Source organism: Aulostomus chinensis, chromosome 23, assembly GCF_037954235.1.
Source record: "Aulostomus chinensis isolate RoL2024-O1b breed Wild chromosome 23, RoL_Achi_v1.0, whole genome shotgun sequence".
NCBI classification, from domain to species: Eukaryota; Metazoa; Chordata; class Actinopteri; order Syngnathiformes; family Aulostomidae; genus Aulostomus; species Aulostomus chinensis.
The window spans coordinates 10,702,113-10,726,189 of record NC_141342.1 but is presented as its reverse complement, the minus strand read 5'-3'; the positions used below and the strand labels follow the sequence as shown (position 1 = coordinate 10,726,189).

General features: G+C 41.8%; 4 protein-coding genes across 7 annotated transcripts in view; 3 read left to right on the top strand and 1 right to left on the bottom strand.

The window, feature by feature from the left end:
* wdr90 (WD repeat domain 90) overlaps positions 1–8,732 on the top strand; it is a 35,794-nt gene extending 27,062 nt beyond the window's left edge. The window contains exons 32-43 of one of the 3 annotated variants that reach the window (XM_086195446.1): positions 1,479–1,635; positions 1,739–1,929; positions 2,006–2,174; positions 2,376–2,499; positions 3,980–4,151; positions 5,723–5,845; positions 5,967–6,135; positions 6,384–6,514; positions 6,688–6,831; positions 7,118–7,234; positions 7,350–7,434; positions 7,519–8,732. In XM_086195446.1, the coding sequence (XP_086051572.1) occupies positions 1,479–1,635; positions 1,739–1,929; positions 2,006–2,174; positions 2,376–2,499; positions 3,980–4,151; positions 5,723–5,845; positions 5,967–6,135; positions 6,384–6,514; positions 6,688–6,831; positions 7,118–7,234; positions 7,350–7,434; positions 7,519–7,676 (1,740 nt within the window). In that variant the 3' untranslated portion in view covers positions 7,677–8,732. The remainder of the gene's footprint in view (positions 1–1,478; positions 1,636–1,738; positions 1,930–2,005; positions 2,175–2,375; positions 2,500–3,979; positions 4,152–5,722; positions 5,846–5,966; positions 6,136–6,383; positions 6,515–6,687; positions 6,832–7,117; positions 7,235–7,349; positions 7,435–7,518) is intronic. The other 2 variants (XM_086195447.1, XM_086195448.1) reach the window with 2 other exon arrangements.
* A 166-nt stretch (positions 8,733–8,898) lies between these two features.
* On the top strand, positions 8,899–18,484 carry rhot2 (ras homolog family member T2). Its single transcript, XM_086196461.1, has 19 exons — positions 8,899–9,104; positions 9,824–9,882; positions 11,021–11,102; positions 11,233–11,276; positions 11,501–11,554; positions 11,677–11,729; positions 11,987–12,095; positions 12,256–12,357; positions 12,457–12,555; positions 12,635–12,743; positions 12,835–12,955; positions 13,156–13,240; positions 13,350–13,495; positions 13,599–13,699; positions 14,939–15,069; positions 15,168–15,248; positions 15,702–15,824; positions 16,655–16,857; positions 17,021–18,484. The coding sequence occupies exons 1-19, from the start codon at positions 9,068–9,070 to the stop codon at positions 17,136–17,138; spliced, it is 1,857 nt and encodes a 618-aa protein (XP_086052587.1). The 5' UTR covers positions 8,899–9,067; the 3' UTR covers positions 17,139–18,484.
* Positions 18,485–18,605: 121 nt separating this feature from the next.
* Positions 18,606–24,077, top strand: part of rhbdl1 (rhomboid, veinlet-like 1 (Drosophila)) — a 54,642-nt gene continuing 49,170 nt past the window's right edge. The window contains exons 1-2 of one of the 2 annotated variants that reach the window (XM_086196462.1): positions 18,606–18,725; positions 18,829–18,924. In XM_086196462.1, coding sequence (XP_086052588.1) covers positions 18,862–18,924 — 63 coding nt within the window. In that variant the 5' untranslated portion in view covers positions 18,606–18,725; positions 18,829–18,861. Of the gene's footprint in view, positions 18,726–18,757; positions 18,925–24,077 lie in introns of those variants that run through there. The other variant, XM_086196463.1, reaches the window with a different exon arrangement.
* On the bottom strand, positions 19,582–20,902 carry h1-0 (H1.0 linker histone). Its single transcript, XM_086196466.1, has one exon. The coding sequence runs from the start codon at positions 20,649–20,651 to the stop codon at positions 20,064–20,066; it is 588 nt and encodes a 195-aa protein (XP_086052592.1). The 5' UTR covers positions 20,652–20,902; the 3' UTR covers positions 19,582–20,063.

The following is a 24,077-nucleotide window of genomic DNA, read 5'->3' as shown; positions in this document are numbered from 1 at the left end:
CTGCAGATAGTAACAGGATGACAGATATAATGAGGGGGTAATTGCAGCAATGGGCCCCTGCTTGTAGCAATGGGTTCCTGCTGGCCATAATTAAAGACGGTGCCCCGGATTAATCAACACATTTGCGTGTTCTTTGCAACAGTTGTATTAAAAAATGATGTTTTGACAGGGCATGCTACCAATAGGGCTGTAATCAACCAAAGAAATTCTTGGTCGACTGAAGCCCTCAAATTTTGACTAAAAATCGACTAATTTTATATATGAAAAATATACTGTCAACCATCAGCACAAAACCCGTTGAGGAATATTTAGACAATTGTTTTTGTCATGTTATAATAATTGACCAACACCATCATTTCGCTCTGTACATGTCCTGCGCACAGAGCCAGACTGAACAGAGGAGTTCAGCATCGCGGCTGAGACACAAATAGACTTTTAACTTAAAACTTAACTCTTAAACACAAAAGGCAAGTCCACTGTAAGAATGTTTTTATTTAACAAACCAGATAACGAAATAAAGTGCATAACTGAAAAGTAAAGCAGGTTGAAATGTCAATTCTGATATGTTCATATACTCAAAACTGACGGGGCAACCTAAGGTGGACAAGTTAGCTTACCGTTTTTAGGTGATACGCCATGTTTGTAGTGGAGCTGTGATATGCAAACTGTTGTTTGCAAACTTTGCATTCGGCTTTTTTTCCTTTATCTATTTTCATGAAATGCTGCCACACTGCAGATGTCTTTGACATGGTGGACGAGGACTGACTTTAAATGAAACCGTCAAAATTAAATATACATTCATCAAACCACCAGACGTTGGCCTTCTGGTACTCTTCAGTCTGTCTGTCTCTAGCGGCTTGGGCTAGTCCAAAATAGCAAAAACAAGGGGGTGTTCAAAGATAGATTATCTGTGAAACAGGGGTGCTTTGAAAACACCCCCATTAGCACTTGGTACTTTCCTCCTGATGAAATTAACGCGGCAAAAAAATCGACCAATCAGAATTTTGGTCGAGCCAGAACGTATTAACTAATAAATTGACCAGTCAACTGGGAGATTACAGCCCTAGCTACCAACACAGTGTTATGTGTTTACAGAGAAATACAGCCACAGCTATTGTTGTTTCATTGAGCCACAAGAAAAAGGTTTGATCTTAGTTGAGCTAGTGTTGGTTTGTGTGTCTGAAGCAGCTTTGATTTTTGAAATGATTCCATGTGAGATTCATATTTCAGGACTGTGTGTGTGTGTGTGTGTGTGTGTGTATGTATAGATATATATGAGTATGTGTGTATATTTGTGTATATGTATGTATATATGTATGTAAAATACGTGTGTGTGTGTGTGTGTGTGTGTGTGTGTGTGTGTGTGTGTGTGTGTGTGTGTGTGTGAATAGATAGATGGATAGATATGTCTCACACGTGTGTATTTTTTTTTTCCTTAAAATGAATTGTGTTGTGTGACGTCTTTATCTTCTGCCTAGACACTGGCATCTGCAGCAGGTGGTAGTCAAGATGGTAGGAGCTTCATTTGCATTTGGGATGTCCAGAATGGGGTTTGTCGAAATACCATCTCTTACCACAGAGGGGCAGTACAGAGTCTCGCTTTCTCGAGGGATGATCGCTTCTTTCTCTCTGTAGGTCTGTAAAAGCCATTAGTATTGTGTTGGATCAAGTTGTGCTGAGTGTTGTTGTTGTGTTGTGCCGAGTGAAATCTACTTCTACTGACGCAACCTCTCCGTAGGAGACTTCTCTGACCCAGAAGTGGCTCTGTGGAGCAGCTTGAGCTTCCAGATGCTGTCCAGTGTGAGTGTGTCAGGTGCGATCCATGAGGCAGCCTTCAGCCCCTCAGCAGCTAACCAGCTGGCCTGTGTGGGCGCACAAGGTGTTTACTTCTGCTTGATCCAGAGCCACGGGCTGGAGGTAGACCTCAAGGTAAATGACAACAGAGAAATGTTTTCAGGCTCAGAGTGTCAAAGCATCTGAACTAAAATCTCCCTCATTATTACAGGTCCAGAGAGTGAGACCGCCAGAAGAGGTGGGTGATGTGGAGCTGACGGCTCTGTGCTACCACACTGACTCCTGTCTCTTCACTGCCACCAATCGAGGACATGTGTGTGTATGGGACATCGAGACACAGTCCTGCTTCATGACATGGGAAGCTGATGTCGGAGAGATTGGTACGATGGGACTTCAAATTGTATCTGGTTGTGGATCTAGTTATTGTTAATAGCTTAAGATATTAACGTCTCCTCCACTTGTGTTGAATAAAGTGAATATGATAGAGCAACCAAGAATACTGTCGCCTCTGTGGTTGATGTGTCTTACATGTATTTCATTCGTGGGTTTGGTAATTGGATTGACAAGGTTCCTTGATGTAGGTGTGCTGCTGTGTCGAGGGAACCGTCTGTTGACTGGCAGCAACACCCACTGCCTGCGATGGTGGGAGGTGGAAGCTAAACGGGCTGTGAAGCATCAAGGAAAGGTCTCCAGTGTAGAGGACAGGTTTGTTGATCTTTTTTAAATTATCCTTCCTGTGGCTAATTTCAACAGCAGTTTAGTCACCAAATCTATTGTATTCAGTTATGTTATAGATGTGGACATGCATGCAGTCCTTGGGTCAGTGTAAACATTGGCATTTCTGTTATTTCACTTCAAATTTAGACAATTAGGTAAAAGGAAAATGACTTTAGAGGGCAATAAAAATGCATGTAAAATTTCTGTACTCTGAAATGTTTTTCAAATTTTCATCCCCCAGACCCGTTTACTTAATGTCTTCAATAACCGTTTTTTGGACACTATGGTTGAAACTGTGGAAGCTTCATTGGGAAATAGTTGATTTATCTAAAAATCTGAAGATAGTCTCCTCCACTTTAAAATATTACTTTGACACGCACTTGATACAGATAAGACATATTTCTGGGGTAGCCGTAGTCCTTTGTGAGGTTATTGAAGTGTGCGGAGTTTAAAAAAAAAAAAGCTAGGGCTGTCACTTTTAATTCATTCATTTGATTAATTAATTCCACCGCAAATTAATGGGTTATAAAAATTAACGCAAGATTAATTATAGCAAACTTGAGTGGCAATTCAATTTTACCCAGACACAAGCATTTTAAACCCAGCCCACTGAAGGACCCGTACTTGCCAGTGGTTCGTCACTTCACATGCGTCGCTCGTCAAAGGGCCTATTTGACACGCAGCCTTAAGATGCCCTGACTTAGGTTTTATTCAATCGCCAATAAAAATGTGAACTTCAAATCATCTCTTCTTATTGTATTCATTTGATTAGTCATGCACTACAATTTTGTAACGTCCTAGAATTCAAATTCTTTATTTGGGGACCTGAAGCAGATATGAGATTAAAAATGCAATTAATTAATTACAAATCCTGTAATTACTTAGATTATTTTTTTAATCGCCTTATAGCACTAAAAAAAACATTCGCCGACATCAAACTATTCATTTTTATTTTTGTCTCTACCTTTCAAGTCTTTTGACTTGCTTTATAATAATAAGCCACATCCTTGCCTTTTTAGTCAAGTCTCCCTGAATGTTGTTTTATATTTTCTGCTGATTGCAGAGCCACTTTAATGTCAAGGGATGAGATTTGTAGGAAGTCCTCTTAACACACTGTGAATCACCACGTCGATACTGCCTAATGCGGTGGCCATGAGTGTGTACCTAACAACCCAACCCCCTTATTATCTCCCAACAATAGCCAAGTGTTGCTGAATGACTGTAATTAGGCTGTATAGAAAAGTGTAATAAGGGATAAAGGTTTAATGGTGTTCACTGACAGTTCAAATTCATGAAAACCATTTAACACTAAACATTTCCATACATGTATTTAATGGCATCTGCAAAAAAAAAAAAGTGGGAATGTTTGTGTTTCATGGGAATCTGCCAATGAATATTGACCACGGTGCTCTGGCTGTCATCCTCAAGTAGATGTGGTTCTGTTTAATAATGAACTTGTGTCCTTCAGGGGGACCACAGCGGCGCTGCAGCAGGAGATCATGTTGGATGGGACCACGGTCAGTGCAGCCTTTGATAACACTATGATCATGGGCATCGTTGGCACCACAGCAGGAACCCTGTGGTACATCAACTGGTCTGAAAGCAGCAGCATGCGGCTGGTCAGCGGGCACAAGACCAAGGTACCAGCATCAGATGGAGGAAGGAAAAAAAAACAAAAAACATATGCACGTTTCATTCTGGGCTGCACAAGTATTATTTTCTGCAACTTTCTTTCTGTAATAGACCTCTGTCCTGGATGACATTTAGATTTGTCATAAACAAAAGTTTGACACGATAATGGCTGCTGCTTTCCTCGCTGGAGCAGAAATAGAGCCGATCGCATCTCAACTCATCCTGTTTTCTTTTTCTAGACAGCTGCCTGAACAATAACAGTCCTCATGAAATACCCTACATTACTTAAAGCTCACTTCCTCTATAATTCATTGCAGAAAACTGTGCCAGCTAGAGATATTATTAATGTCTTGCTTTGTTGCTTTTGTTAATGTGTGCAGCATAACAGTTTATAGCTCGTCAGGACAGCCGTTTCAACCAGGAAATAAAGACATGAAGTTAAGATGTGGCAGAAAGGCAATTAGCAGTTATGAAGACAGTTTAAGGAGCTGACAGCAAGGTCACCGGCACAATTAACATCTGTATAATTTTAGTTCAAACTGCAGTCACTAAAGATACGCTGTGACGGCATCACGCCTGTCAGGAGGCAGACCAATCACCCTGAGATCTGCCAGTGTTGCCACCACAGGTGTCGGCTCCATAGAATAAAATACAGAGAGAATGCTGCGTAAGGTATTTATAAAGGTGGACGAGCAGCTCATGTCCTGACAGGCGCTGTGGTAATGGAGCACCGTGATTGGTCACAATTGGTCATTTTGACTGGGGTTAGAGAAGAAGGGTAAAACTTTGTTTCTTTGAAGGGAAAAATCTTTAATTATTTCACCTCTTTAAACTATTAGTGCATGCAAAAAACAAAATTTGACCAAGTACTCATTAATTCTTAGGATTATTACCCTTACAATGCCAGTTTAATGTTGCTGGGGGGCTTTGTAAAAAGAAAATAAAGATTATATGCATTACTATTCATATAGAATCAAAATTTTTTTAAAAAGGCCCCTGGCCTTTGAGAAACAAAAATTTGTCCTATTGAAAGACATTTTAATTTCAATTTTTGATCCCACTGCTATTATGTCATTAAATCATATACATCATATTTGGACTAGTGTGTGTATTTTTATTTTAAGTAGCACTTTTGACCTCAGCTCCTATTATTAGTCTATGGATTTATAGTACGATCCCTCTGACTAGCTGGAGAGATTTTACATGACATCGTGTTCTTGTAGGAAGAAATACATGCTTGTTTCCTGACGTCCACTAGAGGGCATCACTACTGTATTATGGGTAATATACTGCATGCCATTTGGATAATATAACTGGATGTGAGATGGATTTTGGAGTGTGTGCACCTGTTTTTTTTTTTTGTGAGAGACTTGAAGATGTGGAGGTCCTAAATGATTTGAGTGGGTTGGAATTTGTACCAAAACACCAAAACATCATTTTAGTTCTCCAGATATATTTCTTTAAATGACCTGCAGTGCTGCATAATAGAGCAGACAGAAAAAGGAGTAGGCAGGGGGGGAGAAGGAAAATAAAAACTCCCTATTTCTTAAATGTCTCTGTGCACTCCTCTGCCCTCCAGGTTAATGATGTGGTGTTTAGCTCTGACGAGAGCCATTTTGCCACCTGCAGTGAGGACGGCAGCGTGAGGGTGTGGTCAGCCCCCAGCAATGAACTGGTGGTGCAGTTCCAGGTGCTCAACCAGGTGAGGACTCGAGGGAATGAATTTTTAATACAAGGCTTTTTTTCCCCAGTTTCAAACTGATTATATTCCATGCATTTTAACCAGTCACAATGTCCTAACACTGATTCCCTCTGCTGGCCAGTCCTGTGGCTGTGTGTGCTGGAGCCCATCCTCGAGCCAGGAAAGTGTGTGTGTGGCTGCAGGATACAATGATGGGACTCTGCGGATCTTTCGGCTTTCCTCTTCAGAAATGGAGATGAAGCTGCATCCTCATCGTGTAGCTGTCACGGCTGTCCAGTACTCTGCCCACGGTGAGGAGGGACCTTCAACTGTCCACCACTTAACAGTCACGTACTCTACAGTTGATGTACTCGTTCTGTTTCTTTTCAGGGGGGTGCACTTTGTTTGCTTGGTATTTCAGAGAAGTATTAACTTGTGTGGTCCCTTATGTCACAATTTTATTGATGAAACAGAGTTGAGAGGACAGTTGATCAGCTGTGTAACTTTACATCCTACTAAACTGCTTAATCTACAATGCCTTTTTTACATTCGATCCCAGGTCGTGTGATCCTCTCAGCGGGGAAGAACGGTCTGGTGGCTGTCAGCAGCCTCGAGAATGGAGCGACTATTCGCGTCTTCAGGGACCACAAAGGTGCACCAATTACCACCATCCAGTGTGTGAAAGAACAGGTGAGCACACGGAATCAAGCCAACATGGCAGCACAAACTTAACAGCAACAAAGCATCCTTACTGTCGAACGATCAGGTTTTTTCAAATGCTACACGCTAAAGCTAGTTTCTCCTTTGGTTCTCATGACTTTTTTGTCATCACTGCGAATCCATTTTCATCTTCTTCTCTCCAGTGTAGGAACTTTGGACTGGAGGGAACCGAGATGTGGTTGGCTGCGAGTGCTGACAGACGAGTCAGTGTGTGGGCTGCTGATTGGTCCAAGGACAAGTGTGATCTTCTGGACTGGCTGACACTTCCTGCTCCAACTTATTTCGAGGTGCTGTCAATATTTGAAATACTAGTACATTGTCAGAATATATTGGGAATGTCACCTTAAATGTTAAATGCTGCAGTGTATTCCTATACACGTGGAAGTTTTTGTTTCCCCTCTATTCAGAAAAGATTGTGATTCTAATTCTTAACCTCAAACTCTTCATTTATAAAGTTCTCCAGCTGATGTTGAGGGTAAAAACAGCCTTGTTATTTTCCAAAAACTCTCCTGTTCGAGAGTGTTGTTAGTATTCGGAGGACTTATGCATCTTACATTGTGTCCTGTGTTCCAGGATGACAGCCCTCCACCCAGCCTGGCTGCCTTCTACCCAGAGGACCCCAGCCTGGTGGTCTACACTGCTTATGGACTAGAGAAAGAGCTGTCTTTTTACAGCCTGGCTAAAAAACAAGTACCACAGCTTACTATCTTCCTCTTCACAAATCTACTACCTCACTTGTGATCTCTAACACCTGAAGGAAACTTCCACAATCGTGCCCAATCTCATATAATGTTTTTGATTCCAGATACTCAAAAAGATCTCCCTGCCTCACTGGGCCACCTGCTTCAGCCTCTCCTCCAGGAGTCAACTCATAGCTCTGGGGTCAAAAGGTAAACCAGCTTAACTGTTGAAGTAAAGACATTAAAGTTCAGTAATGCTTGTTTCTAATTAATGTGTGCCTTTTCTCCTATCAGAGCGAGTGCTGAAATTAATCAAGTCAACCAGCGGCAGATTCCAGGACTTTTTACAGCACAGTGACTCACTGCAGGCGTGTCACTTCTCTCCCTCTGGGACGCTTCTCTTCACTGTGGCTTTTAATGAGATTCTGCTGTGGGAGGTTCAGGGCCTCTGAGGGCACTGACGCTGTTTTTAAACCTTGTAGGTTTAGCCTGTTCTTGTTTTATGTAATTGAATCATTTCATAATGATGTTTCTAAAGGTTGTCTTTAATTCAATCAAACATTTTTAGGGAAAGAGCCATACTTTTATCACGTGTTAGATTTTCTACACTGGCGTGTATGAAGTGAATCTTTTTGTTTTATGTAAATGGTTTTAAAATATGGACATGTACACTAAACTCTGTGTGTGTGTGTGTGTGTGTGTGTGTGTGTGTGTGTGTGTGTGTGTGTGTGTGTGTGTGTGTGTGTGTGTGTGTGATCACTTGGGATGTTTCACTTTATGTCCTCACTGTGAGTTGTAAGCTGTTTTCAGGGCTCCTCCACAGTGGGATGCAGCAGCTTGTAAAATTAAGATCTGTAATGTTGGATGACACAGACAACAGGACATCAGGCTGTTTCTTTTATTGTAATACAAGTATATTGTAATAGAGGTTTTTTTTTCCGTAAAAGACACTGACAAATGTTTATTTCCGTCATGACTTAAAGTTAGAGTTTCTCCTTTTCAAAGGCATAAAACATTTACCACAAAACTGCAAATAAAGTCATAAATCAACATCGAGAAACCTAATTTCAGCTCTACCACTATTTAATCTCATGTCAAGCTATGTCAGGGAATGCTTGGGATGTGAGAGAGCTTCTGATTCATTTGTAAAATGGAGAATTGAGACAGGAATCAATATCATTTTTGATCACTGTGTTACCAGTAAATATTGTGATACTGCAGGTAAGGTTGGAGCAAGTAATAATGGTTGAAGTTCTGTACTTACGAGATACTGTGGGGAGTGTGTGTTTTCATGTGACTTTCCATTTCATGTATATTTCTCGTCAGGAAGTTGCTATTTTACAGCTGCTATTAACATATGAATTATATGAGGTTAATAAATCTAAAATTGGTAGAAGTACTCAGTAGAAATTATAATTGCCTGAGCAGAAGGCTGCATACATACAATATGAAAGCAGTAATGCAATCATAACAACATATAATGATGTAGTATCCTGAAAGAGACCATTCTGCATTAATGTTTTCTCTCGGAACAAGGAATAAAATGTGTTGATAACAGTTTTGACCTTTTACAGTGGTGAAATACTGGATACTCGCCTCTAGGATGTTAATCAGCACTTTTTTCGTGTACGTTCGTGCATGTAGTGTCTCATTTGTCCACCACGGGGCGTGTTTTCACGCCTTTTTTTTTCTTGAACCGGAACGATATGGTTTCACCTTGGATCCATATCGCAGTGGAGTTGAACACATTTGGCTCCAGCTAGAACTTTGACATTCAGATGAAAGATAAATATCACTTTAGTTCAGCAGCCTGTCCGACTGTTTTTTCAGGCAGAGAGGAAATATGAAACAAGACGTGAGGATACTGTTGCTGGGGGAACGTAAGTCATCCGCCCTGACAGTGGACTGCAAGCTAGTAGGCTAGCAAATAGTAGCTGCTGCTGCTGCTGCTAACTTACTTGTCGCTTGAATATAGTTAAAGCTTATGCCAAGGTTATATTACTAAATAAACTGAAAATGTGTGCCCTTAATTTCACTTATATTTTAAGGAATTTGGTGCTTTTTTTAACGGAGAAACCGTTTCCAAAAGTAGCGCAACAGCACTTTCCGCGATGCTAACTTAGCTCAGGGTGGTAACTTTTATGTTGTTAGCTTCAGCTGTAGTGCAGTGGGTAAACTTTAATTTCATCGGCCAACTAACAGACTGTCCTACTATGAACGCTACAGGGTGTATTTTTTGTAATTTTTTCAGTGTTTTTGTTGATAGAGAGAAGGTATAACCGCTGTTACTCTTCGCCCGTTATAACAACCACCATACAGTTTGTGTTACAACAGCATAATTTGTTTCACGATTATTGAATATTCTGTATTAATTCGGGTAGAGGATACCCGAAAACAAAACTAGTGCTGAAATCACGTTATGACGTAAGCATGTTACAGACCCAGCTAAAATATCGACACAAGTATCTGCCCAGACACGATTGTGTCATATTTTATCCACAATTTCTGTTGGATATGCTTTCACTATCATATAAGTTATATAACTGAGCCTATCCGTATATATGCAGTTGTTAATACTATTCTTCCTGTCCCATCCTAGCCATGGTGGGGAAAACCTCACTCATCATGTCCTTGGTTGGAGAAGAGTTCCCGGAGGAGGTACGTCTCAGCACAATGCAGCCTGGGTTTTTTGATTTAACTTGTTTCGGCTAAAGAATGCTGCATTCCTCCAAACTGGGAGTGGTCAAGTAGACAACTACCTGGCTGCCGGTGTCGCTGCTCACCGTCATTCACAGCTTGATCCAATAACTTCACTGCCTGCAGCCTAAAAAACCTCTGCCCTACCTGTGTGGTTTTAAAGCAGGAGATGTTACCCTGTTTCCTGTTACCCTGTACAGCACACGTGGCACGTTCTCAACTTTTTCCACTACGCTTGCAAAAAATGATGAAACAGGTTGAGATGGACAAATGTTTAGTAAAAGCTATGACTGTTGTAGAGATGGGTTGTTGCAAAGTTACAGGGGATTCTGGGAAAAGGGGGGGGATTGGATGGCTGGAGTTTGCATGTTCTTCCTGTGCCAACTTGGGTTCTCCCCTGGTGCAAGTTACTTTCAGTGAAGACTAAATTATCTTTAGATGTGAAAGATTGCCTCCTTGTGATTGGAGTACACGGCGTCTCTCTCAGCTGAGATTGGCTCCAGCCCCCTGCAACCCCAAACAGAATAGGCAATGGAGGATGGATGGGGGGGGCTTTTCTACTTACTTGCCTCTTCGGTATATTTGCTAAACATCAAAAATGGTTTCAGGTTGTGCAAAAATCAATTTCTATGTATTGCTTTGGTTTGTCTTAGGTTCTGAATACTGGCTGGAGTAATATTGTAGTTGTAACATGAATATGATAATGATTACTGATAAATTTTACGTGCTTGCTTTAACATTATTTTTAATGAACTATGACTGTGTCCTTGCTCGGTGAAAAGCCGAAAATGTGAGTCTTGTTTTAATGGAAGTAAATGTTATTTACAGCATTTTCCAATCTGGACTTTATCTTCTCGTGTGTTAAGTCATAACAGTTTATAGAAACCAGAAATACCGCACCTTGTTGCAGACAATTACCCCTAGGGATTATGTTCCTGTCATCTCCTGGTTGCCAGTCTTAGGATTTCTTGCTCAGTATTCAGAAAACTCCAATAATTTTGTTACCTGTCAACAAACCATTTTGCTCCTGAGTCGTGAGGAAATCCTCCTCTTTTGAAATGATGGTTGAGAGTTTGTGTTTTAAAAAAACTCCTGACAGGTTCCCTCTCGGGCTGAAGAGATCACCATCCCAGCCGACGTAACTCCGGAGAAGGTGCCCACACACATAGTGGACTACTCAGGTACATTAATCTCTATTAACGGATACATTTTGCACTTATTTAATATAGTATAGTAAATCACAGGCTGTTTGTTGAAGCCACGGGGAAAGCAGAGTCAAGTTTTGTTTATATTTGCCCTTCACCCCAACAGAAAAAGAGCAGAGTGATGAGACCCTGAGAAGTGAAATCGTCAAGGTGAGTACAACACAAACAGAGATACTGGTCACCTTAATAAATAATGTCAAGATTAAAGATACTATTTGTGAGTTTGGACACCATCTAGTGACTAACTCTCACCTCTTGAGGTACTAAGCGGTATTACAAGATGAGATAGATTGGCGCTGGCTTGCTTTCAGACTTATAAATAACACTTGGGGTTTATTTAAAAGAGGCTTAATTCTCATCTTTAACCCACACAGGCTAACGTGGTGTGTGTTGTCTATGATGTCACCAACGAGGACACGATAGACAAGGTAGTCACCACATGCAAGGTTACATTCTGCCAATGTACAGTATCACACTTTTTTACTCTAATGTAAAGCATACGATTAACAACTAATTACACCGGTGTCTTTGGTGGCATCTTGTTTTTCAGATTAAAACTAAATGGATACCTTTAGTAAATGGAAATGCAGAGAAAGGAAACAAGTAAGTATCGGCTGTAAACACTGTTACCTACTGTTTACGTTCGTTATACCACTGCACGACCAAAGACGCTCTGAAAAGAGCCCAGACGTGGCGTGTGTGAGTGTATGTCGCACATCACTTAAAAGTGATTTGCAATATATTGCATCTTATGTCCTTATTGTGGTGTCAGGTCATCTTAGTACTGTATATTTTAGCAAAATACGCCCCCCTTCCCCCCTTTAGTTTGTGAGTTAATCTGTTCTTATATGTTATCTCAGAGTTCCAATCATCCTTGTGGGAAACAAGTCCGATTTGCGCTCCGGCAGCTCAATGGAAACCATTCTTCCCATCATGAACCAGTTCTCTGAGATCGAGACGTGCGTTGAGGTGAGGCTGAACTGGCTTTGTCTTTACTCAGCAGCTGACTTTACTATGGTTGCCTGGTTTCATGCAAATATTTACTCATTCACAAATAATCTGGATTTTGGATCACCTAGATCTGCAATAGTCTCTCTGCTGTTTTTTTTTTTCCCCCCCAACTCTCAAGTGTTCTGCAAAGAACCTCAAGAACATATCCGAGCTGTTCTATTATGCACAGAAGGCAGTTCTCCACCCCACTGCCCCTCTATACGACCCTGAGGACAAACAGGTCAGCCATTTTTAGAATGGGGTGCCAGCTGTCAGCTTGGGAGTCTGTCCCAGTCCAATTATGTTCTATTGGTTGATTCTTTTTTTTCTCCCCCTGCAGCTAAAACCACTGTGTGTCAGAGCCTTGAGCAGGATATTCTACATATCGGACCAGGACAACGACCGCATCCTCAGTGATGCTGAACTCAACTGTTTTCAGGTGTCAGAAATAATCAACATCATTTTTGCTCATTTTGAACCAAAGCACTGCAACAGTAACAAATCAATTTTGTGTGTAGAAATCTTGTTTTGGAAACCCGTTGGCACCTCAAGCCTTAGAAGATGTAAAGACGGTAGTTTGGAAGAACACCAGTGACGGGGTTCAGGACAACGGCCTTACTCTCAATGGTAACCAGTCCTGCGTGAGTGCTTGAAACCTAAAACCCAGTTTTGAGAAAAAGCCTCACTCAACTAAAGTGTTGTGTCTTTTATTTTCCAGGTTTCTTGTTCCTTAATACATTATTTATCCAGAGGGGCCGACATGAAACCACATGGACTATCCTCAGGAAGTTTGGTTATGATGACAACCTTGAGCTGACTGATGATTACCTTTATCCTGAGTAGGGACCGTATCCTACCTGTCAATATCTTGTATTGATAAATTTAGAGCTCCATTAAGTTGGAGTCAAACAGATGGGAGTAAAGATATGTACGAACCGCATCTATTCCAGACCGACTGCTTTTCTCTTGTATTTTTATTTAGCTTAACCTGTGTTCTTTTTATTTATAGTCAGCTGTCTGATTGTTGTTCTCTTGGCAGACTACGGGTTCCTGTTGGCTGTACCACAGAACTCAATCAGTTAGGTCACCAGTTCCTCCGGCGGCTGTTCGACAAGTATGATGAAGTGAGTAATGGTTGTCATCAGGCCCAGTAGCCAACTATTTTTTCTGCTGTAAATTTGGACTTGTGGCTCATCCAGGGTGTCCTGAAGTTGGCTAACTCTTCTCTCACAGGATAAGGACTCAGCCTTGTCACCAGCAGAGCTCAGGAACCTGTTTTGCGTGTGTCCGTACATGCCATGGGGTCCAGAAGTCTACATGACTGTCCCAACCACAGATGAGGGATACATCTCATATCACGGCTACCTTTGTCAGTGGACGTAAGTGCCTCAGTCCATTATTGATGATTTTGTGGGATCGTGAGCATGCACTCAATTTACACCGTTATGCACTCACTGGCAAGTTTTTTTTATTCACATGCAGGCTTTGTGCATACCTTGACATCCACCGTTGCCTGGAGCACCTGGGATACTTGGGCTATGCTATCCTCACAGAGCAGGAGTCGCAGACTTCTGCAATCACAGGTGTGTGCGTGTGTGTGCGCGCCCACGTGTGCGTGTTTGTGCACATGCATGTGTGCCGTAGGAATGAAATTGATTAACTGTTAATTGTTGGAAATCCAAAGCTACAGCATGGAACATGGGCACAGACATTTAATCCCAGTTAACTGAAGTTAAGCACTCCTATGTAGGAGGATTATCTGTCCTAATCTTTTCCACTCAAGCCTGATAGACTTAGGTACGTGGATGTTTTGTCCTTGAGATATGATCAAACTGTTCACTTTGACTTGAGTTTCTACATTACATGAATATGCACACATTTTTTAAAAAAGTGCATATTCGGTTTGTTGTGGTGCACTTTGAGCTGAACAGGGATTGATAAATAAATATTTTCCATTTGACGTGCTGTCCCCTCACCTAGTAGTTCCACTGTACATAAAGTATGTTACTTAAACTGAGCTAGCGTCTTTGTGCAAACATACATAAAATCGAAGCCGAGAACTGTTTGTCTTCAAAGTTTGAATAAGATTTGAACAGGTGCTGCAATATTTCTCACTCAAGTACTCTGTCTCTCTGAGAAGGGAGTTTGTTTTAGTCGACCTGCTGATATTTACATGCCATCAGGAGACTGGTGTCTGGTTTAAGAATGTGTTCAGGCACTTTAAAATTGTGAATCACTTTTAATGAAGTAGAAACTGTGTTCATTATTGTTTATTTACTGTCAGTCAACCCAGGACAAACTTAACAGTTATTTTGCTTGTTGGTGCTAAGGACCTTAGATTAGTTTGGACATCTTTATGCATATATTTTCTTGAGCTGTTGAGAATTTGATTAATGATTCAGGCAAGAGTCCTTTTAACACCACTGATTATTTTTTCCCTGTTATTATATCAGATTAACTCATTCTGTTTTTGATGGACAGAACGCAAAAGTAGCTGAGGGGTTGGGACGGACTACAGCAGTAGGCTATTGGCCTCAGAATGCCGTTTCCTTACTCTATACATCACATTATTTTGATCAGCAGTGTGATCGCAAGCCTGCTGGGGTCAGCAGCACCACATGTGGTTGAGGCGCCATTTTGGCCTCTGCACGGCTTCATCCAACCACAAGTGTTCTGTCTACAGACACTTGCTGATTTGTTTTTGTTTTTTTTGACCAGATCACTTGTAATTTGAATGTTACGACCACTGGTAACATTTTATGGACGTTTTGTATTTGTGGGTTTGACAATTAATTCGTTTTTCTACTTGTTTACATGTGCAGTGACACGAGAAAAAGAGTTGGACCTGGAGAAGCGCCAAACACAGCGGTCAGTGTTTCTCTGCAAGGTGATTGGACCACGGGGGACCGGCAAAACAGCCTTTCTCCAGGCCTTTGTGGGCCGCAGCATTGTGGTACGCTACCATCTGTTAGTCAGTCACTGATAACCTGTGATATTCACGTTGTAGTCTCCCTGTGGACCGCTGTCACTATTTTTCTGTTTCCTCAACAGAATAAGGGAGATTCCAGCGGTGCCTTCTCCCCCTACACGTTAAACAATGTCCAAGTCAACAATCAAGAGAAGTACCTTATTGTGAGTAACGAGTATTCTGAATTCCATTCAGAATTAACACAGACATTTGATTATAGAAAACAATCTGCGATTGTGACAACAAAGCAGTACTGCCACAGCTGTCCACCTTGAGGCCTGAGCCGCTGCACTGAAAGAACTCGTCTGTAGAACAGGAGTCACACAACATCCCTTTTCTTGATTGAATATGAAATGTAGGTCAAACTGAAGGAACGACAACTGTGTGGTAATGATGGCAGCACGCAGCGGCACCGACAGGGATTTCCATTCCATGCTGTCAAAGCCCTTGGTTTGAGAGTTACGTAGGTAGATCAGAATGAATATGACCAAATAGATATTCAAATTACTTGAACCTACATGAACGTGTTTTCTTTATGGTCAGTGTTGACAGACTCAGGTGCAGCACTTTTACTCCGACCAAAGCCTGATCAGCACATTGTTCTCCTCCCTGTGCAGCTCAACGAGGTGGATGTGGAGGCGGAGTTCCTGAAGGCATCAGACGCCTCCTGTGATGTTGCTTGTCTCATGTATGACACCAGTGACCCACATTCCTTCGATTTATGTGCCAGTATATACAAGGTCAGTCACAGCAAGACACTCCAGTCTGTCACGTTGGGAGTCCAATTCCATGCAGAAGTGTGTTTTTCTAAGCCTACATCCCCCAGAGGGCTGTGGTCTCATTCATCCACAACAAGGGAAATGACCAATGTCATCACTAATTTGCAACCTGTAAGTGTGATGTGGAAAATTGAAACTTCATTTTAGGATGTGCAGATATTCCTCCATATGTTTGTGTGTCACGCTGATGATGACAGACTACCATTCAAGTTGACTCAAGCTGGTACCAGCCAGTAAAAACATGTCTATCGTGTCCAAAACTTTAGAAATTAAAATACTTTCACACACCCTTGCATAAAAACTGGGAACATGAATACCTTGTCCAGGGTGAACCCCGCCTCTCGCCGAAGGCTGCTGGGATAGGCCCCAGCCCCCCCATGACCCTTAACAGGATAAGCGGTAGAGGATGAACCAAACCTATTACCCCAGTAAGATACACTAATTGCTGCTCCCTAGCAGTCAAACATCTTCATGGAGACGTTGTTAGCATACCAACAATGCTTTCATCTGTCAAACAATTATTCATGTGTTTAAAATCTACTTAACACAATGAATTAATTTATTGTGCTTCGTTTATTTTATACCATGTTACTGTTATTACTTTCATACATCAGAAACACAGGGTGGTAAGTTATCATTTTTTATATATATATATATATATATATATATATATATATATATATATATATATATATATATATATATATATATATATATATATATATATATATATATTTTTTTTTTTTTTTTTTTTTTACAGTAAATATAAATTTTTGTCTTCCCATTTTTAGCAACATTATATGGAAAGCAGCATCCCCTGTGTGCTGGTTGCCTCCAAGCAGGACCTTCCTGAGGTCAAACAGTTCCATGGAATGACTCCAGCAGAGTTCTGTTACAAGCACCGGCTGCCTCCACCGCTGCCCTTCTCCAAGCTCTTCGTTGACTCCAGCAGCAAGAACATCTACACCAAGCTGGCCTGGGCAGCCATGTACCCGTACGTTCTGCTCAGACACACTACTGCTCTGACCTGAAAATGCCAGAAATCAGAAATATTAGTCATAAGGGAGAAGAAGTGGTTATATAGAGACGTGAGAACTGACCTGTACGTTGGCTTGTGTTTAACCCCGAATGTTCCATTTCTGTCATCCCTTCTCCAGACACCTGAACGGGTCAGACATGAGCAACACATCCTTCTGGTTGAGAGTGGCATTGGGCTCCGCTGTGGTGGCAGTTCTGGGCTTTGCTATCTACAGAGTTGTCGTCAGACTGAAATGACCGCTGACCGGCTGAGTTGTTTTTTTTTTCCCCAAAAAAATGACGCTCCATGCATCAAGACCAAAACTCAGAGACTAGACCCAGAACCATCACAGTCTGAGCTGTACCATTTCTCTGCCTTCCGCAGCGTCGGAATCCTCCAACCTCCAGAATCAGTCGATCTCAACAGCAACTGGAAGCTACTGGTCATACTAGTCCCTCCTTTGCCATGTCCAGCATTTTCTGCCTTACATTGCCAATCCAGGCTCAGCAGTTAGTGTAAATGCTGACATACATCCATGCAGTATCTCTGAAGCGTAATACAAAAAGGCCAAATTGACTTGGCTGAACAACCAAAGGGCCGCTGCACATTTAGCATTCTTTCCCAGTGAATTTGGAGGCGCAGCAGTGATGTGCGGATCGCAGTTACACTTTTGAGTCATTAAAATTAACATTCTGAGTAATCACGAACGGAGAAAATGTTTATTACACTCACTAAAACGTTAGCGCAGAGCCATCCTGTGCTGCTCAATATAATTTAAACAGCAATAAAATGTGAAGAGAAATATCCACGTGTGCGGGCAGGTGCAGGTTGTAAATCAGAGGAAATGATTCATTCAGGTGCATGGCAGGAGGATAAGTTATGCACATGTGGATTCAGTTGACGCCAGAGTTGATCCGCACATCACTGCTCCGCCGATACCAGATGTTCTGTTTGCCAAATAACTCCACCACCATGTAGCCATGAGCAGCGATAGCATGGTAATACTGTCTCGACTGAGAATGAAGCGTTTATACTCACTAGAACAATTTTTTTTAAAAGGTTTTAGCAGCAATGCCTGCACTGGAATGATTTCTCTCGCATGAAGAAAATTGGCTGTTAACGCTTCTGCAAGAAGGCAAGAAATATGTTCCGCCATTAAAGGATGCCAGGCAAACCTTAAAAACGGGAAAACGTCAAGAAAATTCTCTTCAACCATACCGCTACATCCTTAGTTTGCCTCGAAATTGTTTTGAGTTTAATCGTCTTTTATTCACACACAAACACCCGACATTTTATTATCTGCCATGGTTTTCTTTTCCCGCTTAATTTCGCTGCTGTTCCTGCAGGTTACACCCATGTGACTTTGAAAAGAGTTGGCTGTTTTCCTACTGATTTTAGTTGCTTAATAAAAGACCTGAACAGACTTTGTAGGCACTTTTGCCCCCAAAAAAGACATTACAGGTGTTGGGATGAAAGATGTTTTATGAATGCTGTATTAACATGTTGGTGCTTTTTCTACATCAGATAGACTGACGGATTTTAGTTTTTTTTTCTGTTTTTCTTCTATTTTTAGCATTTCTGCACAAATCAGACTTCGGCCATAAACATATTTTTAAGCTCTGTGTGTTTGTGATTGAAATGAGTCACTGTGTTTGGGTATGATTCATGTTTCAGGACATTCTCAGGCACGTGTATTCCAGCATGACCATTTGTGCTGCTTTTTTTTGTTAAAATTGATATTTCCCTGCTTTTGCACATAGCATCTCTCTGTAGCGCAAGAATGACTTGTCTGGGGAGGCCGGGGTGCTCAGCTTTGAACATTCAACCTAAAGCCTCTCAATCAGGTTAGTTTGATCTTACACGTGTGTTGAAAACAGTGAATAGTCATACGCAGAAGGTAATTTATGTTCAATCTTGACTTTTCATCGGTTTGACTCATCTATACAGTTTATGCTACTGGTGTGAAAGCCCCTAACGTCAATGGAGGAAAGACGCCTGCTGTTGCACCACAAGACACCACAAGATGGCGCTGTTGTGTCTCAGGTCAGAGGCAGGTCCTGTTACAAACCCATCACCTTACTGCTCTGCACACAAGTGCATGAAAGTCATGTACTGGAATTACAGATCCATGTGGTAAACATGGAGGGGGAAAAAATCAGTAGTATAAGAGGACCTCCATGGCCTGTATTCAGGCTAGTTTCAGGGAAACAGTTTTAGAGTGTAGTTGTTAATTAATTATTGTTTAAATTGAGGTCTTTATTCTCTTTGGCCAATGTAAATGACTTAGTTTTGTAATAGTAGACCGCATCCAAGATATTTATAAACCCCGATGATGGTTCAGACAGATTCCTGCCTTACCATTATCATAGATGCCGGTTAAACTAGCAGGCTTCTCAGCTGTCGGCAGAGAGTTGCGTTCAATGCCTATGTTTATAAACCTGTAAAACTAAAAAAAAAAAAAAAAAGCTCATGTCAATGGATCCTCCACCCATTGGGGTTCAGGCCATTTTGGTGCCTTACACAGCCTTAAAGGTTTCTATATTTTGGTTGGATACATGAACATAAAAGGAACTGTTAGGGTGTGTGACAGGAATTAACATCAGGTCCGTGTCTGATAACTGTCCACGTCACTGGTGTCTCCACTTGCGCTCAGTAAGTTTTAAAAAAAAAAGAAAAAGTTGACATTTATTAGAAGATGACAATTTTTTTTTTTTATTGAGTTACAGTATAAACAGTGTGTAAAGGGTACTGAACACAGTGGGGTGTTTTTAAATGAGGGATCGTGTGAACATGAGGAAATATACAGCTTGCACGACAACTATGGAGCCTTTAGAAATTTCTTGCTGACGTCTGTAAAGGCCCAACAATGCTCACCATTGACACACTTGTATTACGACCCTCGCGCACTCACAATAACTATTCATTAGTTAACTATATACATTGTTTATCCTCGTCTGCAGGACCCGTCTACAAGTGTCCAAGATCAACAGACATTTATTAACGCCAAATAATAATAATAATAATAATAATAATAATAATAAAAATGCTCACAATTAATTCTTCTGGTTATAGTGCAGTGGAGAGAGAACTACTGGTAAAAACAGTTTGCATGAGACCTTACAAAAATAATACATATAAGAAAACATGTCCTTGAGTATTTACAGTGACTTTGACATTGTCCTTTACTTCTTTTTTCCTGCCTTGCCTGCCTTTTTGGGTGTCTTGGGCTTGGGCTTGGCTGCCTTCTTTGCTGGTTTTGGCTTGGCTTTGACCGGTTTGGTTTTTTTAGCCGGTGCCCTCTTGGCTTTCACTGGTGTCGCCTTTTTGGCCGCTTTTTTCACTTTCTTGGCAGGTGCCTTCTTGGGTTTCTCCGGCGTCTTGGTCACCTTTTTGGGCTTGGACACCTTCTTGGGTTTGGTGGGCTTCGCCGCCTTCTTGGGTTTGGCAGCTGCCGGTGCCTTGGTGGACTTTTTGGAGTCCTCGGGTTTGGCGAGTCTGAAGGATCCGGACGCACCGACGCCTTTGGTGTGGCGCAGCATCCCAGATGCCACTAACCTCTTCAGGGCCATTTTTATCTGGACATCAGCGTTGTCGCCCACCTTGTAGTTCTTCCGGACGTACTTCTGGATGGACTGGCGGGACGCGCCGCTCCGGCTGGCGTCGTGAACGATGGCCGCTTTGATCATGTCCGAGTACTTGGGATGAGAGGTAGGTTTCTTGGGCTTGGGTGCTTTCTTGGCTTTGGCCGGTGCCGCCGACGTCTCTGCCATGGTGACTCTTTAGAGTAAGTTACCAACAACAACAAAAAACTCCTGGAAATGTAATTTCACCCGGTGCAGCTGCTTCACCGGAGCGACGAAATAGAAGCACGGCCGGGAAAAAGAAAGAAAAGATTAACCTGCGATGGCAGATAAATGCCTGCCTTTCAGCTTTCGAGACAAAAAAAAAATGTTTAATAAATTGTCCACACGGAGTGACGAGTCAGGACAGTGGATCACTTAAGTGTCTTATTCCACAGGCGCTCCAGCGAGCCTATGAAGGCTTTCTGCGGACGTGATTGAGAACAGCAACTGCCAGCAGCTGATCTAGCGGACTCCATGGAACTGGCGCTGTCCCGTTTGTGTTTCTTCATCCTCCAACTTCTGCCAAATTTACAAACTACGGCGATGTAGCGATCCACCGAACCCTCTGGTCTGATAGCGGAGACATTGGGCTTCACACGGACACACTTGGTCTCCCTCCTCCGCGCCCACCAACAACTTTTATTCCAGGAAAACAGGCTGGAAGTAATACGCGCCGTGAACAATTTTGCACAATTCGCTTTAAATTGACCCAAACAGACGGAACATTCGGGGAAATCTTTCAATGCATATCGATATTGAATCTATGCTTGAAAGGATGCACACAGTTCGGTCAGCGTAGGATTTCGTTTTTGCTTTTAATACATCGATACATTTTCCCAACTAACACAGTCCGGCCATTGACTTTAAGTGACGTGGTCGAGATTATTTACTGTTAAACCTCCTATAAATGAAATGTCACAGTATGTAAGTTACGGGTGACACTTGTGATGATAATATGTGTTTGGATTGGCAGTAATCGAGCGGGTAGGTTCGCTGTGTTCGCTGTTTTTTAGGCAGAATTGGTTATAGCCGCCACTATGGCAGGCGCCACTCGAGCTCCATTGTCAGGAAAGTTGCCAACACATCCAAAGATCAGGACTTGTGATATCGGCTCTGAACATTGATCACCATATTTCGGTCAGGGGTTTAAGTGACGGCTAGGTGACCAGATGTGAGTCCAGCTGCGAGAGGGGGGCTGCCGCCGAAACTAAAGTCCTTCAATTCAGGGCGCAGTGATGGCTTTCTTTTGTTCAGGAACTGCGCATCAGATCACACTCAATAACAGGTCTGACATGTGGCTCTCCTCATGTTTATAACGCTGTCGGGCGCCTGTGTAGAGCAATATTACCCTTCCAACTTACAAACTTTACTTTAATTCCCGTGTATTTAAAAAAAAAAATTCTATTTCAGTATTATTATGTCCCTCCCTGCAACGCCATTTTGATTCCCATTTAAAAGTCGCAGCCGCTCTAGGTGTCTTCCCGACTTTTATGCCATTGTTATCTGAGTATTTTTGGACCCAATTTTAGCTTGAGTACCAAATATACATATATATTTATATATATGTTTATACATGGATACTACACACAATTCCCATCACGCTCTGTTGTAAACACCGGCTTGTTATAGACTGACATTCAACTATGAAGTGGTGTAAATAACCTTTTGTAGTGAGTAGACGAGGGTAACTCCTGTATGGCTCACTTTTACAGACTCGGTTTGGGGAAAATAAACCAAAAAAAAAAAAATTTTGATAACAGTGAGGAAAATATCAGCACCTCTCCATCTTTCACCTGTGTACTAGTGAGTGAATGACTTGGTGTGTGTGTGTGAGTGTGTGTGTGTGAATGGGTGGGTGGGTTTGGTGAGTTAGTAGGTTAGTAAGCGAGCACGTTTGATTTGGTGAAAACGGGGGAGGGACAAGTGAGTGAATGAGTGAGGGGTGTTTTTTCATGCGCCACGCGCTGAAGAGGGAGGTAGAGGGGTGGGGTGGGGGGGGGGCAGTGTGTGTATACTGTATATTACTAGTGAGGTATGTAAATGAAAGGGTGAATACTGGAGCTGGGAGGCGGATTTGGGGAAGCTAATCAGGTTCAGCTGCGTATAAATACACAATGGCTGCGTGTAACCTGCGCCCATTGTTTATCATGTAGTGTGGTAGTAGTGATGGCTCTCGGTGGGGTTTGTCATTTTTAGGCTATTTTCTGTCGGAGCGTTGTTTTTGTCACCGACTGTCTGTAGAGATGTATCCGGTTGTAGCTCGTTTTGGGAGCGGTGTTATTAAAAAAAATTAAATTAAAAAAATAATATTAAAAAAAAAAAAACCCAACAGCGGCCCAACACTGACTTCTCCCCCCCGGTTAGACCACTCCCTTCATCCGCCGACAGAGGGACGTCCTCCTCCCCACACCGCCGGGAACAGCCGGGACCTGCTCCACGTACGTGTGGGTATAACGAGGTGTAACTTGACGACCAGGCTTTTAATTACAGCACTATACGTGCGCTTGTGTTTCATAGGCGAATACTAGTGGGGTAAAATCTACAATGATCCAGACATCGTTGGCTTTACTCGGTCACACAGAGTATTCATGCTGAAGCTGCGTGTCTTTGAGGCTCACGCAGATATGACCACAACTTCGACAATTTAGAATAATTGAAGAAACGTTTAAGCCTAAATTAGGAAAGACAAAAAAAAAAAAAAAAAAGCTAATAACAGGTTCTTGTATGTGAGGATCTGCAGCTGTTTCCTCCACCTTACTGTAATACTACCACTTATCTTTTGGTTTCGGGGTGTTTTTTCAGGCAAAAAGATGTCTTGAAATGAGCATTTTACACAGCTTCTTTTGTATATCAAGTAATTGATCAAGGAAATAATCACCAGGCTGTTAATTCACATTATTATCAGGTTTAGCTCTTGGTGCGGATAAAATAAGTGACATTCAAATTATTATCAAAGGGTGCAAACATGTTTATATGAAATAGAACAAGTGTGATATCCACTTGAATTTTTTTGGTGCATCACTTCTGAAAATGAAGCTTTCATTTAACACCAGTGTCCGTGCTGCTTGGATCATGCGCCAGCCAGAGCCGGATTTATATTACACATGTATTTACAGAGTTGCGCCTCTAAATTTATCTGATGCCAGTTTGTAATTTTAGCTGCCTAAAAACTCTCTCATGTCTCCGGTGCAAAGCATTCTGGGGTAACGTCACCCACCGCTTCACTACTGAAGGCCTCACTGTGCTCAAGTATGGGTGCTGTGGTTCAGTTGTCATTGGGCCCAGGCCAGGGACATGATCACATTAGGGTCTGTTCAAAGGATTCGTTCTGAATCGCTTTGATTTGTAGAGTGAATTATCATGTACCCTGTCTTTAAAAGTAAGATAAGATTACATGAAATCTCATCCATTTTTTGTTGTTTGCTTACCCAGCTGGCAGGGAAAACAGGGATCCTGGGGAAGGTTTCGAGCTCGTTCTTTTCTTCTTCTTTTTTTTGCACTTTATTTTGTAATTTTATTACTCAACGCAGACTATTTCTGCTTCACACTAAGTTTTCAAGTAGCATGGGTGTA